The 22401-nt window shown below is 30.0% G+C and overlaps 1 protein-coding gene across 3 annotated transcripts; it reads left to right on the top strand.

The window, feature by feature from the left end:
- The first annotated feature begins 6439 nt into the window (after positions 1-6439).
- LOC114163314 (Patched family protein) lies at positions 6440-21343 on the top strand. Of its 3 annotated transcripts, XM_028047545.2 has the most exons (39): positions 6440-6677; positions 7118-7197; positions 7406-7505; positions 7742-7849; positions 8034-8150; positions 8371-8521; positions 9480-9727; positions 9852-10046; positions 10182-10258; positions 10327-10444; positions 11082-11165; positions 11813-11908; positions 11980-12081; positions 12191-12259; positions 12898-12993; positions 13077-13184; positions 13554-13667; positions 13818-13901; positions 14057-14185; positions 14971-15169; positions 15274-15408; positions 15604-15647; positions 15988-16071; positions 16192-16260; positions 16345-16421; positions 17058-17127; positions 17404-17553; positions 17966-18031; positions 18135-18279; positions 18407-18471; positions 18553-18618; positions 18778-18871; positions 19143-19179; positions 19324-19381; positions 19501-19611; positions 19968-20035; positions 20329-20395; positions 20489-20557; positions 21037-21343. In XM_028047545.2, the coding sequence occupies exons 1-39, from the start codon at positions 6633-6635 to the stop codon at positions 21121-21123; spliced, it is 3882 nt and encodes a 1293-aa protein (XP_027903346.1). In that variant the 5' UTR covers positions 6440-6632; the 3' UTR covers positions 21124-21343. The 3 variants fall into 3 exon arrangements, with proteins under 3 accessions (XP_027903346.1, XP_027903348.1, XP_027903349.1); XM_028047547.2 differs by lacking the exon at positions 6440-6677 and having other exon boundaries at positions 7112-7197; positions 7746-7849; XM_028047548.2 differs by lacking the exons at positions 6440-6677; positions 7118-7197; positions 7406-7505; positions 7742-7849; positions 8034-8150 and having other exon boundaries at positions 9550-9727.
- Positions 21344-22401: the final 1058 nt, after the last annotated feature.

Genomic DNA, 22401 nt, shown 5'->3' with positions numbered 1-22401 from the left:
TCGTTAAATGAAAAGAAGCACATAAGTTGAAAAAGGTTAATTAACTTTTCTTGGATGATTGATCATTGGCTAAATTGATTAATATGAATCTATAACCTACATAAACCTATACAATGGTTAGCTAGGTAAATTTTAACATAATTACTAAAATACAATGGTAAACCTATATATTTTTATTTTATCATTTATGTATAATTTTAGCCCGTTATGTTACCTATTGTTTTCAAATTTGAACTTTTAAATTTACCTATTAGACAAATGTTAATATGTTTTAAAGTAATTATATCTTATTGAGGTTATTTAAAGATTTCATAACGTGAATTCTTATTTTAAAAAAATTACTATATTTAACCGGAGTGACAATATGGGTTTGGTTCGGTGGACCGGCTTATAGACCTGCTAAAAAAATACAGGATGGACCAAGACATTGAATTTGCGAGTCCGCAAAAATTCACAGCTCGTGCAGCCAGCGGATCATCCACTGACCCGCAAAAAAAAATTGCACTTATGTATATAAGTTGTCTTCCTTATGGACTAGTGTATGGACATTCCAAATTATTATATAACTGGAAAAAACAAGTATCATGTATTTTTAAATGTGCTAAAATTTGAATAATACATCGTGTATGTCAAAATAGAAATATAAATATGATGAAAATGTTAATTTATTAATTTATCATCTATCCTCCCAAAGTCTTTGCTTAATCTTGTGAACTTGTTAAAGTTTCCCAATTTGTTGAATATTGAAAACTTTGTCATCATAATAATTTAAAAAAATAAAAAATAAATAAGAAGACAGGTCCGCGGAACCCGCACTTATGTGGAACAAACTAGAATTTTCAGGTCGCATTGAAAATGCGGGACGGACCAAATGCAGATCGGACTTAAACGAACTGAACTAACTCGCATTGTCATCCCTAGTATTTAATGATGGACTGTATCTTAATGATATTATTTAAAAAATAAAAAATAAACTTATAGAATCAGAAAACATTCACCGGTATATGCAGATAAAATAAGTACAATTATTCTATTTAAAATATTTAATTTTGATTTTCTCAATTTTCATATAGTTTTTGTTAATATACCACTTTAAAATAAAATAAAAGAGTTCTCTCTCACTTCTAAAAAAACACATGTTGTGTGCAATTTACTAATGCACTGTAAAAGGGAAATTTTAAAACCTTTGTCTTATGCGATTAATACAGGGAAAATTGTTTTTGTGCTATTTGGTAACGTTTTAGTGTTGGGCACCAGTTCAAGACGAGTCTTTTTCATTCACCTACCACACTTCACAAGTTCCAACAATCAACAACATTGATTATACAACACACCAATCCTTTCTATTTAATTCTACTAATGCTAATTAATTATACCATATCAATTAATTAGAGTACTTTTAATTGGATGTTACATTTCAACCCTATGCTTCATTATGAGAGTCCTCCAAACTTATATTAAAGCATATCAATTTATTTTTCCTCCAATCGATGACATTGATATATACAACGTTGTACACTTCTTTCTAACACAAATTTTAAATACACTATATTCAGAATCAAATAAATAATAATAATAATAATAATAATTAATTTCATTCTAATAAAATTAAGTGAGTAAATTTGTGGGATATTGTAACATTAGTCTCTTTACTAAAAGGAATCCTTAAGTATAAATCGACATTCACCAAACCATGTATGGCTAAAGTAATGAATAGAATTGACATATATTGACATATTGAAATTATAGTAAAAATTTAGTTGACATCTCAATAATTCAACTAATTTTTTAATTTTATAAATTAATGCAATAAAGCTATCACTTTAAATATTAATATAATTATCAGCTATTTAAATGTTATGTGATACTATTTATAATTTTATTAATGTTTTATTTATCAATATATATATATATATATATATATATATATGCATTTTGTGATGTGTATTTTTCTTTCATTTTCTCATAAATGTTGCTAACATTATATTTATCGACACACAATCTTACACATAAATAGGTTGTTATGCATTTCCTCGTATTAAATGCTTTTAGTTCAAATTTAATAGCTATAAATGCACACATGATAATATCGATTTTTCATGTTTAAAAAAAGTGAAAGAATTTATAAACTTACTTTATATACTTTTAACTAATTTAACTGATACAATATTATTTTTTTTAATTTAATCTATAACAGCAACTTTAAAATTTAAATATTATTTTGAATTGATCTTAAAAGTAAACAAAAAAAAATTGAGTAAACATATCAAATCAGAAATAGTCTCTGTCTTACTTGGATTTTGTAGACGTCTTTAATATATATATATATATATATATATATATATATATATATATATATATATATATATATATATATATATATATATATATATATATATATATATATATATATTAACATCACATCCAATAATCAACCCTTAAAGATAATGGGATTCTGAGTATTTGTCTTTATGTCCATGTAATTCAAAATAACACTTTTGTTTTCACACTTAAATTTCTCACAAACTAAAATTCTATCAGATTTGATATTAAAACTGTACAAATAATTATTAATATTTAACTATTTTGTAATAAATCTCAAATAAATATATTAATGTACGTTCAATATATATAACACAAATCAAATAAAAACAAAATTATTGAAATAAATACAAAATATTAATTAATTACCCCTAAAAACAATAAAATAATTATCATTTCATCTATAATTTAATTAAGACGATGTAATATCATGAATTATGAATTAAAGTATTTTCAATAAGGAAAAATACTAATCAATATCCTAAAAAGACCGATTTAGATATAACTAATAAACATAAAGTTTATAAAAATTAAATAAATTATGATCAATAAATATTAATATATTTTAATTTGTTTAGAGGATAAAAATATATAAAAATATTATATAAATGTAATTAATAATTTTTTTATTTGTATAAAATATGTTATATAATATTTAAGCAATAAAATAATTTTAACAAAATAATTTTAACGTAACATATTTAAATAAAATTACATTAAAAATATGAATATTATAACAATATTTTAGTTTAAAAAATATAATATAATAAGATTCAAATTAAATTTAGAACTCTATACAGTAATTGAAAATGACGCAAAAATAATTAAATAATTTTATTTTATAAATTAATTTTATATTTAATAATATAAAAATTTCTCATTACAGGTCATCATTATTTCACATTTTTTATTTTTTTTTAATTTATTTTACTTTTAGAGGTTATTTTGATTATCTCACTAGTAAAAGTATATTTGGAAAAATATTTCTATAACATTTATTTTTATTAAATCTAAAATGTCATGATTTTACTACATACTTACAAATAAAATAAAAAGATAAACTGAGGATGAATAAAAAAGTTAACTATAAAATTTCACTTATCAATATTAATAGCAGAGAAACATTACATCCAATGACGTTAAGTTTTACTATATTTAATTATTTTAAATATATAATTATTGAAGTTAGAATTGAATTAATATCACAATTAAACATATTTTTTTATAAAATTCAATATTTATTAATTATTTTAAACTAGTGACCCTAAAACATTGGTTTACATGACCCTTTAATAGTTTTAATATGTGCAAAATTATTACTTAATTTTTACTTTTTATAATTAAGTTTTAGAGTCAAATATGTAGTTTGTTTTCTATAATTTAGTTCCTATAGTTTTAAATTATTTAAGATATTTACTTATATAGACTAAAATAATTTAACATCTATTATTTTGAACAATTCAAAATATTTGTTTTTAGGGACTAAATCATAACTTTTAAAGTTTTTCTTTATAGACTAAAATAATTTAGTTCATACACCTTCAAACATTTTATTTATTTATTTATTTTAAATTGAAAAGGTCTAATTCCTTTATGGAAAATCTCCTCATAATCATTTATGTATTCAATTTATCAATAAAATTAAAACTCAACACAAATGCACACCAAAGAAGACTAACCATATGCTGTACGAACAAAATATTACATCAATTGATCATAGCCTAAAGCAACCAACATAAAAACATTTTCCTCGATTATAATAATATTTCAATTTTGGACAACAAACATAGAAAAAAGGTGACAATTTTTTTTTTCACATGTGACAAAAATCCAATATTAGAATTTCAAATTCCAAAGTTTTAATGAAATTATTCGTGCCACATTATTTTTAAACAATGCATATTCAAATTTTGGCAAGTTTGGCTCTAATGGGAAGTTTTTATAAGCTACTCTAATTTTTATTTTTTTATCATGAAAATTACAAGATTTTAGAAATTCTCGTTGTCTATTTGAATGAAACAAATGTCCTGGTGAAACATTTGATCAAAACCATAACCTAGCATCGGTTGTATTCAAGATGACGAAGAATTTTTTTTCCATATTTTATAGATCAAGAAATTTCGTTTTCTGAACAAAATATTTCTTTTAAACAAATGGAGAATTTTTAATAATTTTTTATAACCTTTGATGCTACATATTTATTATTATTTGTTTATTTTAAGATGTTTAATCTAAACTTGTATAAACAGTTACATTACATATTCTAAAAAAAAGGAAAAAAATTCATTTTAAAGTTGAAATTATTCATTGAAAAGGACACATGTCTTCATATATTTGAATGTCACCCCTCATAAGTCCTTGATTTAATTATTAATAGCTTTTTTCATTATTTTTAAATTACAATATTTATATCAAATATTTATATCAAGAAGGTAACTCATACCGTTGGATCGATAATAAGTCAAATAATAAGTCAAGCAAACAAAATTACATATGCTATGTTTTTTTATAAGTCAAACAAACATAACATTACATCGATAAAAAGACACCGATTAATGACACATATGGGGATTATTTCCTGATTTGCATTTCCATTTTCTAATATAATAGCAATAACCAACAAAAAATTTAGTGAGACAGTAAAATGTTGCAAAAATGTTTAACATAGTCATACTTGTAAATTAATAATCAACGTTTAATCTTATGCAAAAATCATGTTAACTTTTTCAAGCACTACTTATTTTAATTACTAAGATCCTTTTACATATCGCGGTTTATATACTTGATCGTTATAGGGAAAAGTGACAGGGTTTCTTCCACATATAAGTTATTTTCGTGTAAAAATATTAAATAACTTTTATTTCTGATTTTAATCTTTGTAAAAAAACTGTTACATACAACTGTTATTTATTAGTGCTAATAAATACTAACACTCTTACATTTATTAAAAAATGCTAGCGGTTTCTTATATATAAATTTATTAAGGTATTGAGAGTATGAACGGAAAAACTCACCATATATTTTATATATTTATTATAATAAATAAAAGTAAATTGACTCTATTTGATATTAATAACAAAATATTTACTTATTTTTAAAATATTATTATAAAAGATAGTAACTAAAAATTAATATATATATATATATATTTATAATAAAAATTTATTAAAAAAATAATAAAAGTACTAATAAAGTATGGTTATTAATAAATTATCATTAACACGGTTCAAACTAGTTTAATCCATACGTTATGTAAGTTAAATTTAATTCAATTCACATTTTAAAAAAAATAAAAAAAAAAATTGAATTTTATTTTACCAATTCAAACCTGAGCTCTATATAGTTGTTTTATTATTATATATTATATTTAATATATAGCAATAATATATATTACAATAAATAGTATGTACACACATTTATATTTAGAAGGTGTAAACATATTTTCATTATTATTTAATTACAATATTTACAATATATAATACATTTGTATATTTAAAATGAATATCATATAAAAATAATTATGATGGATTAATTACCAATATGTATTAAATTCAATACTCAACAATGACATTAAATAACTTATCTAAAATGGACAGAATGAGTATCAAATATTTTATGCATTATACATGCATTACAACCACAAATGATAAAACAAATTTAAAAATAAACAAAAAACATCATAAATTCCTAATAGATACATGCATGTATGAAATTTAGATACAATACTTAAGTAATATTTTAAATAACAGAAATATATGATAAATTCAATCTTTTTAACAGACCCATTTAAATCTATGAAAACATAGATAGACGCATTTAAAATTGACGTGATGATATACTTACACTTTATTTTTTATTCTATTATACTTACTTAACACTAATAAAATTTTATTTTTATTTTAAATCATGAAATAAATTAAGAAAACTACTTAAAAAATAAAATAATTAAATTTTGATTAAACGTTGAATAGGTTAGAAAAGTCGAGATATATAAATGTACAATTTCCCTTTGAATTGTTTTAGTAACAGTAATCAAAAGGACAATGTTAAATGACGAGGTTGATGGGGGTTGAGAAAAAAATCCGTAATTCAAACATTAACACCCTAGATATATATAAGCAGAGTAGGCTGCATCACGCGCGAGAAACACCGAGTCTTGGTCACACACATGAGTTGCCACTCTGTAATCTTATAAATGCGGTTTTTGACTCTCAGTGTGCCACAACCGCAAACGGTTTCAGGTTTCAAGCTCACTCACTCTTTCATCTCTGTCAACCGAGAAGTGCTGTTGCCAGCGGCTACTGGTTGTTATGGACCTTCGCCGAGGATTCTTCACCTTATTAGTTCTGTTACAGGCAATTTTTTCCCCACTCTCTCACACCTTTTGCATTTTTCCTTCCTTCATTCGTTACCGACCTTCTTCAATTGCAATTATGTGCCGAGTTGGTCATCATTTCCCAGATTCGGAGGATGCAATTCATGTTTTGTCTATGCGTCTGTGTTTCTTGAATTTCTTTTTATACTCTGTCTCGTTGATGAGAAAATTTAAATAAAGATGAAAGAATTCTTTACCAAGAATTTGCTTCAAGATTTTGAAAATGTTCTTGAGTAAGAAGCGAACGCTGTGAGTAAGAAGAGAACGGTTCTTTGTTGATTGTTGATTACGGCATGGTCTTTTTTATCACGCGGCTCAGACTGTGTTCGCTGCTTTACTGGCTTGAAGTTGATTTGGAAGTAAGAGAACTGGTTACCTGGTTTGGTCGGATAGCTAACTTTTGTGGATCGTGTTTTGCAGTTCGTTTCAATTTCATCTTCGGTTGAAGCCGACAACTTGTCCACAAGACTTCTTTTGACCTCCAATGCCAACACAGCGGGGTAGTGTTTCTTGACTGTGTCTTGACTGTGTCGCTTCAATTTTAAAATCCTGTTTGTTTGTCTATCTACAGTACATAGATCCTCTTTTTCGTAATTTTCTGTAATTCTACAATACATTAGATGAACGTAGTTACAAGACAGGAATTGACTGCCCGTGTTTTTCTATCTGAAAGCGGCGAAAACTTCATTTCCATTTGTTCTTATACAGGGAAAAGCATTCCCAGGATTACTGTGCAATGTATGACATTTGTGGAACACGCAGTGACGGTAAAGTAGTGAATTGTCCATTTGGTTCCCCGGCTGTTAAGGTATTTCTGAGTAATGTTCATCCATCTGTCCTATATTTTTTTCTCCAAAAGATTTATTTTCTTGATTTTTTTTTTTGCATTTAGATTTTTAGTCTGTGATATGATATTTGATATTGCACTTTTTGATTTCTTTTATTACATAAAGGTAAAGTTGCATCACATCATCTGGTTTGAACTTTTAAAGATTTAATTTTGTCATGATCTGGTCAACCCTTTATCTCTGTCTCTTTTCCCAGCCAGATGATTTGTTCTCATCGAAGATCCAAAGTTTGTGTCCAACTATTACGGGGAACGTTTGTTGTACAGAAGCTCAGTTTGACACATTAAAGACACAGGTCCAACAGGTCAATCTTCTATCTTTTATCTTTCCGCCTCTCTGTTTTCAAAGATTTTTATGGAATTATGGAAACTAATGTTTGGACTAGTCATAGTCTGCCTTATACCATGTCTTTATCTTTCTAGTTAATATTGCCACAAAATTTTGAAATGCTGTGCAACACGCCTTTAACACATTGTACATTATGGCAGGCCATTCCTTTTCTTGTAGGTTGTCCAGCATGCTTAAGAAACTTTTTGAATCTGTTTTGTGAGCTTACGTGTTCTCCGAACCAGAGTTTATTCATCAATGTGACCTCAGTTGACAATGTAAGATTGTACACATTCCAAGTGTTGTACTTTTGTATGTTCAGTTTTGTTATTTATCAATCTTTTTACCAAAAGAAATTTATAAAAAAAAAAGCCTATTTCATGTTGTTGTTCTTGTATATTACTATTGTCATTATCTTGGATGCAAATCATAGCTTGCTACCGTGTTTCCTTTACCATGCCAATGTTACTAATAGACTCCAACTATTATAACTTACAGGTTGATGGTAATTTGACAGTGGGTGGGATTGATTATTTAATAGCTGATGCTTATGGTGAAGGGTTATATGAATCATGCAAAGAGGTAAAGTTTGGCACTATGAATTCTCGAGCTCTACAGTTCATTGGTGCTGGTGCTCAGAATTTTAAAGGTATTGTACTTTTAAGTCTAACTAAGTATTGTTTCTCTTTACTCATGTCATGTCTATGATTTCAGACCACATTGTTGAATTGTAGAAACGTAGAAATATATTACTCCCCTCTTCCCATTTCTTTTCATGTTTAAGGTTGTTGCACTTGGATTAAGATATACTTAGTACATGTAAATTTCAACTAAAAACCCTTATTTCATAACATGTGTCTTAAGTAAAAATGAATTAATACTCTAAAATTTCTACTACCTGCCACCATTTTGTTTACTATAGTATTTCCCACCAAATTGTCCAATTCATGTTTCTCACTATTTTTTTTTCCATAGTGGTGTAAATAATTATGGTGTTCTCTATGCATTCCACTTGCTTATAAACATAAACAAATAAATTTAAAATAATTCAGAGCGTTTTTATGTAAGGGTAAAGTTGAGAAAAATAAATTAATTTAACTTTGAAATTCTAAAGCATGGCAACAAATGGGAAGGAGGGGATAGTTCTTCTGAACTTTGGATGATCAAGCCTGTCACTGAAATTGACTTGTATAATGCTTTTTGTATACATGTGCAGGACCTCTCCTAAAGTGACATGCATAGATGCATTAGGGTTATTGGTTTGTGATTTTTTGTCTTCTTTTGTATCTCTAGCATACATGCAATGGTGGAAACAAACTTTGCATCTTACTTGTAGTAGAGTGCATTTGCTTTTGTTATTTGTTATATTTTATTTTCTTCGAGGTTTTTGCAGGATTTTCCTCTTAAACATAATTTGATATTCTCTTATAGCCCTGTCTATGCAAAAACAAACTTGTATGACTATCATTACGGTAATTTGACTGATATGTGATACTAGCAGCATAGCAAACGTAAATCTTCCTTTTGACATGGAATTAGTTGTGTAAAGTTATTTTTTAGTTCATTGCTTGAAAGTTTGATGCTTATACTGAGAATACTTTTGCCAGATTGGTTTGCTTTTATTGGTAGAAAAGCAGCCCCTCATGGTCTTGGTTCACCATATGCAATTACATTCAGGTCAAATGCAATTGAGTCATCTGGCATGAAACCTATGAATGTTTCAACTTATTCGTGTGGAGATATTTCTCTTGGCTGTTCTTGTGGTGACTGCCCTTCATCTTCAGTATGCTCCGTTTCATCTTCAACTACCACCAGTAAGAAGGATTCATGCTCCGTGAAAGTTGGGACTTTAGTGGTAAGCTAGCATATTATAATGATTGTGGTATTTACAGATGTATTTGCTTGCTGTTCATAATGATGAATAAATTGGGGTTTGTGGAGGCTGCTGACTACCGTGGTTTTACCTTTGGCATTTGTAGGTGAAATGTGTTGACTTTATTTTGGCAGTCTTGTACATTATACTGATTTGTGTGTTCTTGGGTTGGGGACTGTATCATCGGATAAGAGAAAGGAAACCTACATACAGAACTAAATCAGTGTCTAATGTCATTAGTGACGGTGCACTGTATACTCGTAACAGGGAGAAGGATGAGAACCTCCCAATGCAGATTCATGTTAGTATGCTACTTTTTAATCTTAGCATGTTTGTCTTTCCTTTCTTTTTTCAACTTAAAAGGAAAAGTTTTGTTTCTTTTCCTTATGCATGTTTCTCCAATTCTGACTTTGTTTTAACTGATCTTGATTATAAGATGATGGAAGATGCCCGAGAAAACAGAAATGAAGTCCGGCTCTCTGCAGTGCAGGGATATATGTCAAATTTTTACAGGTTACTGCCTATGCTTCAACATATATCATCTGAAGTAGATTGTCATCTGACCTCACTTTTGCAAATAGGAAATATGGATCGTATGTAGCTAGACATCCGATTGTGATGTTGGCTTCATCTGTCGCTATTATTCTTCTCCTCTGTGTTGGTCTAATTCAGTTCAAGGTTGAGACACGACCTGAGAAGGTAAATATCACATAGTTGCTACTCTTTTTGTTTAAAATGCCGTCTCATTTTGTTATCTTTCTCTACAAGCTTTTTCTGTTAGATTTTGTTAAATGATACAAGTGCAATTAATTTCCATATTTAGTCAATGAATTTTTTTCTCCTCACTTCTGAAGTTTTTAAGCAACTAGCTGTCTGTGGTTAAAAAATGTACTGTTTTGTTATTTTCTGATTTTCAGTGCTCCTTTTGTATGTAGCAAACTCTTTTGCTGGTCTTTTTTTCTTTTTGGCTCCATTACTTGAGTTTCCACTATTGTATAATAGGGGAAAATTTTTGGTTGAAATTTTTTCTAATAAGAGTATCAAGAAATCTAATGACTGATTGTAATTTTTAATTCAAATGGAAATCGGGGGGAGGGTGTCATTGAAGATTTGTTTTGCTAGAGCATAAAGATGAAAAATGAACAATTAAAATTTGGAAGTTTAATGTAATAAGCAAATATATATATAGGCTGGGAAGAAGTGGCTTTAACATACTGCTATCATGTGTTATGGTTTACTGTCAAGGCTACTTGGTATCCGAATAATATTTTTTTACCTTACTATATATTTCTCTAAATTACTTGGATTTGGAAAAATAACTTCCTACACTTCTTAGCTCTGGGTAGGACCTGGAAGCAAAGCAGCGCAAGAGAAGCAGTTTTTTGACAGTCATCTTGCTCCATTTTACCGAATTGAACAGGTTCTTGTTTTGATCCCCCTTTACTTCATCAGTACAGCATGCAACAACTCCTCCCAGTGAATGTTTTGCTATTTATTTTATAGTCACTTCTTTTTTTCTCTTATGGAAAAAAGATGTATCTTTCTATTTTATTTGGCTTTAAGATTCCTTACATGCATTCTCAGAGGATGGCATGTACTAAAAGATAAGCTTGTTTACCAGTACAATATGCAACAACTCCACCCTGTGAAAGTTTTGCTAATTTTATTTTATTCAGTTACTTCTTTGCTTCACTCATGAAAAAAAAAGGATGTGTATTTCTTATTTATTTTGCTTTCAACTTACATGCATTTCCAGTGAATAACATGTACTGAAAGACAAATTTGTTGTAAGGAACGAAAAAAATCCTTTTTCTCTATTAAAGGTTTACCCTACATGCATTTTTTTATCAAAAAGGGCAGGAGGTGATGAAACTGTATAATAGTATAATTGTAATCCGCTCTTAAGAGGTTTATCATTTTTCCTTTTATAATGTTGATATCAATTTTGTCTTCCCAATAATAAGTCAACACCAGTCTGCATTTTGCAACACTAGGCAATTTGAGATAATATTCAGGCTAGACTTTTGCTAATTTATCTTAATGAAGACAGCCACTTTTCTTTTACAGCTCATACTGGCAACAATTCCAGATCACGTAAATAGTACATCACCAAGAATTGTGTCAGATGACAACATTAAATTTTTGTTTGAAATACAGAAAAAGGTATGTGTTACATCTTGTAGTACTACTGAAATATTTTGATTATTATGTTGCATTGAGGGCTTTGCTTTCAGGTTGATGCTATTCGTGCTAATTATTCTGGCTCGATGGTATCTCTGCAAGACATATGTATGAAGCCACTAGACAAAGATTGTGCTACTCAAAGTGTCCTGCAGGTATAGTTATTGATTTGCAGCCACAAAACTATAATGTTTCATCATATTTGTTGTAATGATTTGCATTTTAAAAATTATGAATAGCAATTTTTCCCCTCCTGATTAACAGTACTTCAAAATGGATCCCAAAAATTTAGACAATTACGGGGGAGTTGACCATCTCAATTACTGTTTCGAGGTACCAAATTTTAACTTTACATCTTCAAGTTGATTGTAGTTTTAGATATTCTACTGTTGTTTTACATATTCAGCAATTTAAATATTCTTTAATTTCTTGCATAGAGCAATTATAGAAGTAGAACCATGACAACTACTGGGAATACCTTCTCTGTGCATTCTGCTAAATTTTAATTTTAATATCACGCAAGTCAGTGGTTGGTAATCTCGTTGATGTGGATGTCATTTAAAATCCTTTTGAATGTTATTGATTTTTTTTCGCTGGAATTTGGGGGGAGTGGATGGTCATGATTGGATAACTTGTACTTCATTTTACACTACATATTGCATCAGATCTCTCTCTGAAAGTTTTAAAGACTAATAATCAGGGGAAAAAGACCTTTTTTTTGTCTGATATGAATAATAAGTGGTATATTTTCGTTCTTGCAATCTAGAACCTTTATCCTTTATACCATTGATTAGAATATTAATTGTTGAAATTATGATATCGCAGACTTCAAAATTATAAATCTCAATCCTAGATTTTCTAAACAATAATTATAAATGCTCTATTATCTAAAATGCACTTCCTTATTTTAAAGGAGTCAATGATATAATTTAAAAATGACCTTATTATTTTCTAATGTTGTGTTCGTTCAGCATTATTCCTCAGCAGACCTATGTATGAGTGCATTTAAAGCTCCTCTTGATCCAAGCACTGTATTAGGAGGATTCTCTGGAAATGATTATTCAGGGGTACTCTCTTTTTCCTTCTATGTCGTGAATGACTGGGATTCTGTTGAACATATGGTAACCATAATGTAATTTATTCAAGACAGGCATCTGCATTCGTTGTAACGTATCCAGTAAATAATGCCGTTGATAAAGAAGGTAATGGAACAAGAAAGGCAATTGCTTGGGAGAAGACCTTTATTCAGCTGGTGAAGGTTAGTGTCGTGTATATTTTAATATCACGTCTTGCTAGTCAACAGTCAACTGTATATTTTAAAGCTTTGATTGCCAATTTCTTCAGCAGAAATAACTGGTTTAGGTTGGTGCAATTTCATCCATTCCTAGGAAATACTTCATACGAGTATGATTCCTGATGAGTATTAGTGTTCACATTTATAGTTTAGTTTACACATCCCATAACTGGGTCCAAGGTCTTCCTTTGTGGAAAGTACAAAGGTGCATTAAATGTTTGTTTGTGCTTTGTGATGTTATATGGTCATGTATAATGGAGTCAGGACATTACTATTTCTACCACTAATCCTAGTTTTCCTGATTTCCTGCATCTATGGTGTTCTTTATGATAGGATGAACTGTTACCAATGGTACAATCAAGAAATTTGACTCTAGCTTTTTCATCTGAAAGCTCTGTTGAAGAAGAGTTGAAAAGAGAAAGTACTGCAGACGCTATTACTATATTGGTAATATTATACTTTCTATTGTTGACACATGCTTGTCCTTAGTACTTTAATTTTTCTCTTACGTGAGGCATGATTATGGATTTATCTGAACAAGTTCTTTTTGTAGGTGTAATTTGTTTAATTCTTATGTTGTACCTTATTTTATTGCAGGTTAGCTATCTTGTGATGTTTGCTTATATATCTCTTACTCTAGGGGATACACTGCATCCTTCATTTTTCTATATTTCTTCAAAGGTGCTGTCTGAACCACAATATCAAGCCATCTTTCCTCCCCTTCAATTTCTTTATTTTTTTTTTCTGTATCTTTCCTCCTCCCTAATCCTTCATTAGTATTTACTTATGGAAATCATTTCTGATTTTAATATCCATTGAATAATTTTGGATTACAGGTGCTACTTGGTCTTTCTGGAGTCATTCTTGTTATGTTGTCTGTCCTTGGGTCGGTTGGATTTTTTAGTGTCCTTGGTGTAAAATCTACTCTGATCATCATGGAAGTTATCCCTTTTCTTGTCCTAGCTGTAAGTTTTGTTTTTCTTACAAAGTTATAAAATAATGGCTATTTATGAAACATATATTTATAATTATTTTTTAGTTTGTGGTATTTGTGTTGGTGGTGATGATTATTATTATGTTCTTGAAGTTATTGTTTATTTACTCATAATTAGGTTTGTTTGATTGACCTGGATATGATGTTTTACATGACTCGGTGTGTCATCGGATTTTCATTAACAAAAAGCCTATATAGTATTTTCCTTGATTAATTGATGTAAACTTTCACTATTTTGATGAGTTTACCCAAGTTTCATGATGTTGAAAGGAATTTCTCATTTATATAATATGAGTAGAAAACGAGGAATCAAGTTAAAAGTTGACAACAAAGTGAGACTTCCTTAATGTTTAGAGCCAAAGAATGTGAAGTAAAGTGCACATTGTTGGTTTTGGAAAATGAGACAAAACAACCATATAGAATGCTACCAAGAATTATCTTTAAGAATACAATGATATTAATCATGCATCTTTTCCTATAATATATGATTCTTTTGCTCTAGCCAGATGAACAACATCAATGAAACTGGGACGTTTCTTTAATTGATTGCTTCCCTGTCTACTCCAATGTGTCATTTGATTGGCTACAGTGCATTTCTGTGATCATTAAACTTCTTATAGAAATGAATATGTGTACTATCAGAACAATATATTACCCAATGACTGGTTCTGTTAAATACGTATATCATATTACAATTTACCAACTTATATTTTTTACCATTCTTCACTTCCTGTTTTTCTTTTTGAATCTTCTTAGGTTGGGGTTGATAATATGTGTATACTAGTTCATGCTGTAAAAAGACAACGACTGGAGTTGCCCTTAGATGAACGAATAAGCAATGCACTTGTGGAAGTTGGACCATCAATAACACTGGCCAGTGTTTCGGAGGTTTTAGCATTTGCAGTTGGTAGTTTTATTTCCATGCCTGCAATCCGTGTGTTTTCCATGTTTGCTGGTAAATTTTTATCCTCTTGGAAATTTATACCTTTGCTGCTGTTACAGTTTTTTGTTTCGTGTCAAATGCTAATCCTTAGCTTTCCTTCTCACTTTCATTCACAGCATTGGCTGTTCTTTTGGACTTTCTCCTGCAAGTTACTGCTTTTGTTGCTTTGATAGTTCTTGACTCTCTGCGGGCAGAAGATAAAAGGGTTGACTGTTTTCCATGCATAAAAGTACATTCGGACCCTGATATAGGTATGACTACATTTTAATCTTAGATGAAACTTATATGTTTATCACTGCATATTTTTATTTTATTTTTTCATTTTGATCGTAAGCTTTTCCTCTTTCCTGTTTGGTAACTATGTCTTTGGATTAACATTATCGTACTTTTCAAAATTGGAAGTTTCAGTCACTTTCATTGAAGTTTGCGTTTTTATAATTTCTCAGGCATTGGACAAAGAAAACCTGGCTTATTGGCTCGATATATGAAGGTAGTTATGACGTTGTCAACAATAATGTTTGGTGATGCCTGTGAAAGCATATCTGACATTGTTTTTTCTTGTTGAAGTACATTCAGTGTTGTTGAAAATCAGTTATGGCGGGATCATGTTAATTTAGGGACTAATATGTTAATTTAACATTTTAAACATTTTTGTAATCTTCTAGTAATGAAGACTGAATCTTTTGTCAAAATTTTGAGTTTATTTAGTCATTTGTAGTGCTTTTACACGTCTTTTGAATCCAATGACAATTAGTTATACTTAGCTTCTTATCCTTTTTTTTCTTATCAGCACTTAGCTTCTTATGCTGCCTGTTCATTTTACCTTTCAGGAGGTTCATGCTCCCATTCTGAGTATATGGGGTGTAAAAATAGTTGTCATAGCAGTTTTTGTGGGATTTACATTTGCTAGCATTGTAAGTATTTGTATATGTTTCTACAGTTTTTGAAAGTAGTTAAACTATACATTTGTGCTTCTGTAATGCATTGCTTTCCTTATTCCGCCCTCTATTTTTATCTATATCTGAACTACAAAGGCATTGAGCACTAGAGTTGAACCTGGTTTAGAGCAAGAGATTGTTCTTCCTCGAGATTCATATCTTCAGGTTTAAAGTTTGACTCAGACTTCATGTTTCTTTGAATTTTTGTCTATGTGCATGTGTTCAAATAGCATATTTATCTTTCTGCAGGGTTATTTCAGTAATGTTTCAGAATATCTCAGAATTGGACCTCCTTTGTATTTTGTTGTGAAAAACTATAACTACAGGTAATTTGGACCTATTGTGTTTTGTTTTCCACCCACGGTTGTGTATAGAAATTAGTATTTGCATAGTTTGTTAATTTTCTGGGAGGCAAGTGGTAGGAATATTAATGCATGGTTATTTTGTGTATATTGCACCCAATTTGATGTTTATTTTTAGTTGTACTACCAATATAGATAACTGCCAGTCTCTGTCCAAACTTACTAATGAATAAATTTCTTAAATCATGATATAATGTAATTTTATGCTTTCAACTTCTGCATTTAGTCATAGTATAAAGTATTTTGTCATCTTTTAGTCTATTGTTTAATGCTATATTTTTGTAATGTTTCATTCTTGCTTTTAGGCTTTATACACGAATAATAAAACAAACTAATATTACCATAGCATGAATCATAGAAAATTGTGTTTTTCTAAATTCATCTTCCTTGGATACGAGGTGGTATGGGTCACAAGTTGTTATCCCCAACAATGGTTTTGAATTCTTCACTCCATCTTCAATAGAGATATGCTATTAGTGTTTGAACTTGAGTTGAATATATGTGAATATACCATTGGATGAGGAATGTAGATGCCTAACCTTGGCTAATTATTTTTAATGTTACGGATGATTTGTTCTAATACTATTTTCCTCACCTCAGCTCAGAATCACCACAAACAAATCAGCTTTGCTCCATTAGCCGATGCAATTCAGACTCTCTTTTAAATGAGGTATGGCTTATGCGACTCTGATCATTCTGCATATTTGGCTTATTTGCTCCTTATGTGTGAGAATGTTTATGTAACCATTCTTTTGGTTATTAGCAGAACATTTGTTATTACAAATCCATCATTTCTTAATGAGGCCTTTTGGAGTTCTTTTTCCCTGTAATGAGTGGCTAGGCCATGCTATCCATCTACTTGTTTGCTAAAGTAATTTTTTATCTTTTCCTACATGTGATAACTCGGATACTCCCTGTAATGAATGATGTCTCTTTACCTTTGTAGATTGCTAAAGTGGCCCTAGTACCAGACACAAGTTATATTGCCAAGCCAGCTGCCTCATGGCTGGATGATTTTCTAGTGTGGGTATCTCCAGAAGCATTTGGGTGCTGCAGGAAGTTTACAAATGGGAGTTATTGCCCTCCTGATGATCAGGTCAGGTGCATATGATAATAAGTTATTGATCAATGTGTAAAATCTTAATTCTGTTATAATACATGTTTCTTGTACTTTTTGTTAGAATTGCTAATGTTCACGATGAATAATAGATAACTTGTCTTGATGAGAGGGAATGTACTCAATCATGCACATGGCTTGGAGTTTACCGATTTACTTAATGTGTTAGAGTTGGATCTAAGATTTTCAGTTTTGTTACTTTATTAGTTTTATAATCAAAGAATATTTTTAAATGAAAAAAAAATAATATTTGCAAAGAAATGGAGCTAGGTTTAAAATTTTGTACAAAAGATTGAGAGAAAAGTTGTAGATGGTGGATAATTTTTTTCTAAAGCAGTCAAAGCATACAATAACTTAATTGTAGCTGAAAGATTTTTTGTTTTCTTTCTAGCCTCCTTGCTGTGCTCCTGGGGACAACTCCTGTGTTTCAGTTGGAACATGTAAAGATTGCACAACGGTAATTGAACAGATATTTTTCAACCTCTTAATTTTTTATTTTTTTTGAATACTTTATTTTTTCTGTTCTGAGACCTTACTCCAGCACTTTGTAAACTGTGCAGTGTTTCCGTCACTCAGATCTCCAGAATGATCGTCCATCTACAACCCAATTTAGGGAGAAACTGCCATGGTTCCTTAGTTCTCTGCCATCTGCTGATTGTGCAAAAGGTGGTCACGGAGCATACACCAGCAGTGTTGAACTGACAGGTTCATTGATTTAAAGAATCTTTATTCAATTTAAGTCTGGTTCAAATTCTGTTCTGTAAATCCGGAAGTCTGAATCAGTTTAACGTGTAATATGGCATGAATTATTTGATTGTGTTTTGGTTGCCAGGCTACAACAATAGCATTATTCCCGCCTCATCATTTCGTACATATCATACCCCGCTTAACAAGCAGGTTGTATTTCTATGTTACTTCTATAATTAGTTATTCTTATTTGTATCAAAGGACTCGTGTTTAACTGTAAATATGTTTTAGATTGACTACGTTAATTCTATGAGGGCTGCTCGAGAATTCAGTTCAAGAGTTTCTGAATCTTTAAAGGTAGTGTAATCAGTTCACCCTCTGAATAAAATGTTTTTGGCCATTTGCGTAATGTAGAAACAGAAGGTATTCAATCAGATTGAACTAAAGTGTCAAGCGGCAGATTTAGATCTTTACCACATTTTCTATATCCAAACTAACATTCCTTTTCTGATGCAGATTGAGATCTTTCCATATTCAGTGTTTTATATGTTTTTTGAGCAATACCTTCATATATGGAAGACTGCACTGGTCAACCTTGCTATAGCTATTGGTTAGTACTGAGACTTGAGTGGCTTTCTCAAAGTGGTGTGATAAGAATATGCAAATATATTATTGTGCATTGTCATTGCTGTACGTTGTTACTTTCTTGGGAAAAACTTGTGTTAAGGGAAAAACGAGGATAAAATAGATCTTACGAAAATTTTTAGAAGAATTAGATTATACAATCGTGTATTTAATGGATACAGAGTGTAATTTATTTATTATGTATGTTGATATTTAGCCTATAAAACATTATCTTAATCATTCAATGATGTAAACAGGTGCGGTTTTTATCGTTTGTTTGGTTATCACGGGCAGGTGAGCATGAATTTATTTTAGCAAATGGTTTAAGATGTTTTTTACTTCTAACTTCCTGAATTAGATAGAGGTACCAACGAGTTATTGTTTGATGAATTAGTGAAATATTGGTCTGATCCACTTTTTCATTCAACTTTTATGCAGTTTATGGAGTTCATCAATAATTTTGTTGGTCTTGGCAATGGTTGTTGTTGATCTTATGGTATTTTACCTTTGTTTTTTCCTGTTATTTTATTTTTCACTTTCTTGCTAATTGACTAGTGACATAGTTATTTTGAATCACCTAGTTATTTTTTTTAATAACAAGATTATGCTGTGTAGGGAGTGATGACCATTCTGAATATCCAGTTGAATGCTCTCTCGGTGGTCAACCTTGTTATGTCAGTGGGCATTGCGGTTGAGTTTTGTGTGCATATGACTCATTCTTTCACTGTTAGTATTACTCAGCTTTCCCTTTTACATTGCACACGCATTATGCACCTCTACCTAAGTCATCGTCTATAAGTTCAAATCTATCATGTCTTCGCTTGATTTCAGTGGAATTCAGTGAGAAATAATTTTGTAACTCATCATTCTCTGTTTTCCACATATTATTACTCCCTTAAAACTTGATCTCGTAATTGTAGGTGTAGATGGATAAAAATGCTTATATGACTACTGTAATTTTTTAAGTAATAATAGTATTAGTAAAAAGCTTTGAATTCTGTAATACTGAGCTACATGTCATTATTATGTTTTCTATGAACTAGTTTTTATTAGTTCCACATGGCCAAATCTTGTTATTACAGGTAGCAAGTGGAGACAGAGATCAACGTGCTAAGGAAGCTTTGAGTACAATGGGCGCTTCAGTGTTCAGGTGATTTTGTGCTAGGTTTTTTTTTTAATGTTTAATTGCTTGAATTGCACACATGCATGCATGCATTCAATGATGAAGTCATTCTTCACTCTGTCCTTCAGTGTCCTACACTCTGACTTATGAATGACTAGATGCAGTGATCCTTTTTACAAAATCATTTTCTCATCGTATTTGCAACACCAATTTCACTGCGATTGTGCTCTATCAGCATCTGCATCCCATATTCTTGTCTTAAAATCGTGTGCTCTATTTTTATTTTTCTGCACAAAATTTACTTCTTCATGCGATTGCAGTGGCATTACACTAACAAAGCTGGTTGGAGTTATTGTTCTTTGCTTCTCAAGAACAGAAGTATTTGTGGTATTATGAATTTAAGGCCTGACTGTTACATTTTCTATTACTCTTTTTTTTGTGCATGTTATATTTGCTATAACTAATCTTTTCATTTTGCAGATTTATTACTTTCGGATGTACTTGTCGTTAGTGCTTCTTGGTTTCTTGCACGGACTTGTCTTTTTGCCGGTCAGTCATGATTCTTGATTCGTCCTTTTCAATTATTGTCTTCACAATTTGTCGTGTGTACGGACTTGTCAATTTAACTTAGTTCAAAACACTTGATTCTGTCCCATATGACATGGTCGGAGCAATTGGGATAAAATGTTCATATAACAAAAAAATTCACAGGACCAAAATAGTAACAAAAGCAACATAGGTCAGGACCGATCAATAAACCGGTTTGCGAGAATCGGGTCTCTGGTTAAGATAGAGAGGGTTAACATTTCTGTGAATTTGTAAGATACTTGTATCCAAAAAATTGTTCTACAACTGGTGAGATACTTGTAGCCGGAAAAATAATGGTTAAAATTTCTGTCAAAAAATCGATGATGGGGTGCCCAGCTCTACTGTATCCCAGGATTTCATTGAATTTATCCCATAATATTTGAACTTTGTTGGAGATACTGGAAATATATTTTGATGGCTTTCTTCTCCTTCTGGTGCAGGTGGTATTAAGCATATTTGGTCCACCTTCAAGATGTTCAATTACTGAGCAAGGGGAAATTCGTTCATCAACATCTTCACGACAGTAAACTTACACATGAAGCATCTGTAAAGTACAGAATTTTATAGGCCAAACAGAAGACAGGAAATACAGCAATTTTGACATATCTCCCACTAACTTTGTGTATCATTATTACTCTTTGTACCTATATAATAATATCTGGTATGTAGTGTAATGTGAAAGTTTCTGAAAAACCAAATTAAAGTGTTAATTTAATATATATAGGCCATAGTTTTATTAACTTTTTAGTTGAGCCTCTATACATGTATTTCTTTTTTGTTAGATTATTTTTAGTTTAGAAACTTTGAATTTTATAATCAAGTCTTTGCAAGTTAACACCACTAATACACCGTTCATTGTTGAATTGTGGTGTTTTTAACATGTCATTTATACGGATAATAATTAATGCAGGTTGCTTTCTTGAATTTCTTGAGCTTTTTAATAATTAAATGCCTGTAAGTTCTTAAAGTCAAATTACTTTTTTTAATATTCATATTTAAAATTGAATGCACTTAATTATTAAGATAATATTAGAAGAACAGTTCTATATGAATGGGATTTATATTGTTTTAGATCTTGTCAAATAATAAAATATAAAACAAAAGTTAGGAAGGTCGTTTATTAGATTATCTATTATGTTGTTCAATAGTGTGTTAGGCTAGACTCTCTAGTGTGTGTAGACTTACAATGTAGTATTTCATGAGTTGGTCTTACACTTGAAGTTTATATATACAAGTATTATTTTATGTTTTACTTATGCTTTGATATTTGATTTTGCGTATATCTAATTAAATGCAATAGTGTTTTTTTTATTCTCTTATAATTGGCGGTGTCTATAGAGTGAAGAAAGAAAATAAAAAAATTATGAAATATGACTACCAAGTTTGATATTAAGAATTTTTTTGGAAACAACTTCAAGTTATATATATAGGATAAAAATAGAAGTCATCTAAATACCATAAGATTGTGCTGAATTAATAAAGGATGAGACAAACATGATATTTCATTTATCGTAGAAGGAGGAAATTAATATGATAACAAAGTCGGAAGCACCATGGGAAAGTCATAAAGATAAATACTATTGTAATAATGTGAATAAAAAAGTTACGAAATATTTGGTGCATAGAGTTTGTCTGAGGCAATAGTTATACTCATCCAAGATTACAAAATTAAGAATGTTAACAGAGCAACTAGTAGACTTTACTAAATGTAGTATTATGATTTTACACTTCAATTTCTCACAATAAAAATCACATAAAATTAAGTATATTACTTTTTCACTCATACATACTTTCATAAATAGTTA

The sequence above is a fragment of the Vigna unguiculata genome, chromosome 9, assembly GCF_037176805.1.
Source record: "Vigna unguiculata cultivar grain cowpea cultivar isolate G323 ecotype 2 chromosome 9, ASM3717680v1, whole genome shotgun sequence".
Classification (NCBI taxonomy): domain Eukaryota; kingdom Viridiplantae; phylum Streptophyta; class Magnoliopsida; order Fabales; family Fabaceae; genus Vigna; species Vigna unguiculata.
The sequence above is the reverse complement of the archived record's forward strand: the minus strand, read 5'-3'. Positions and strand labels throughout refer to the sequence as shown.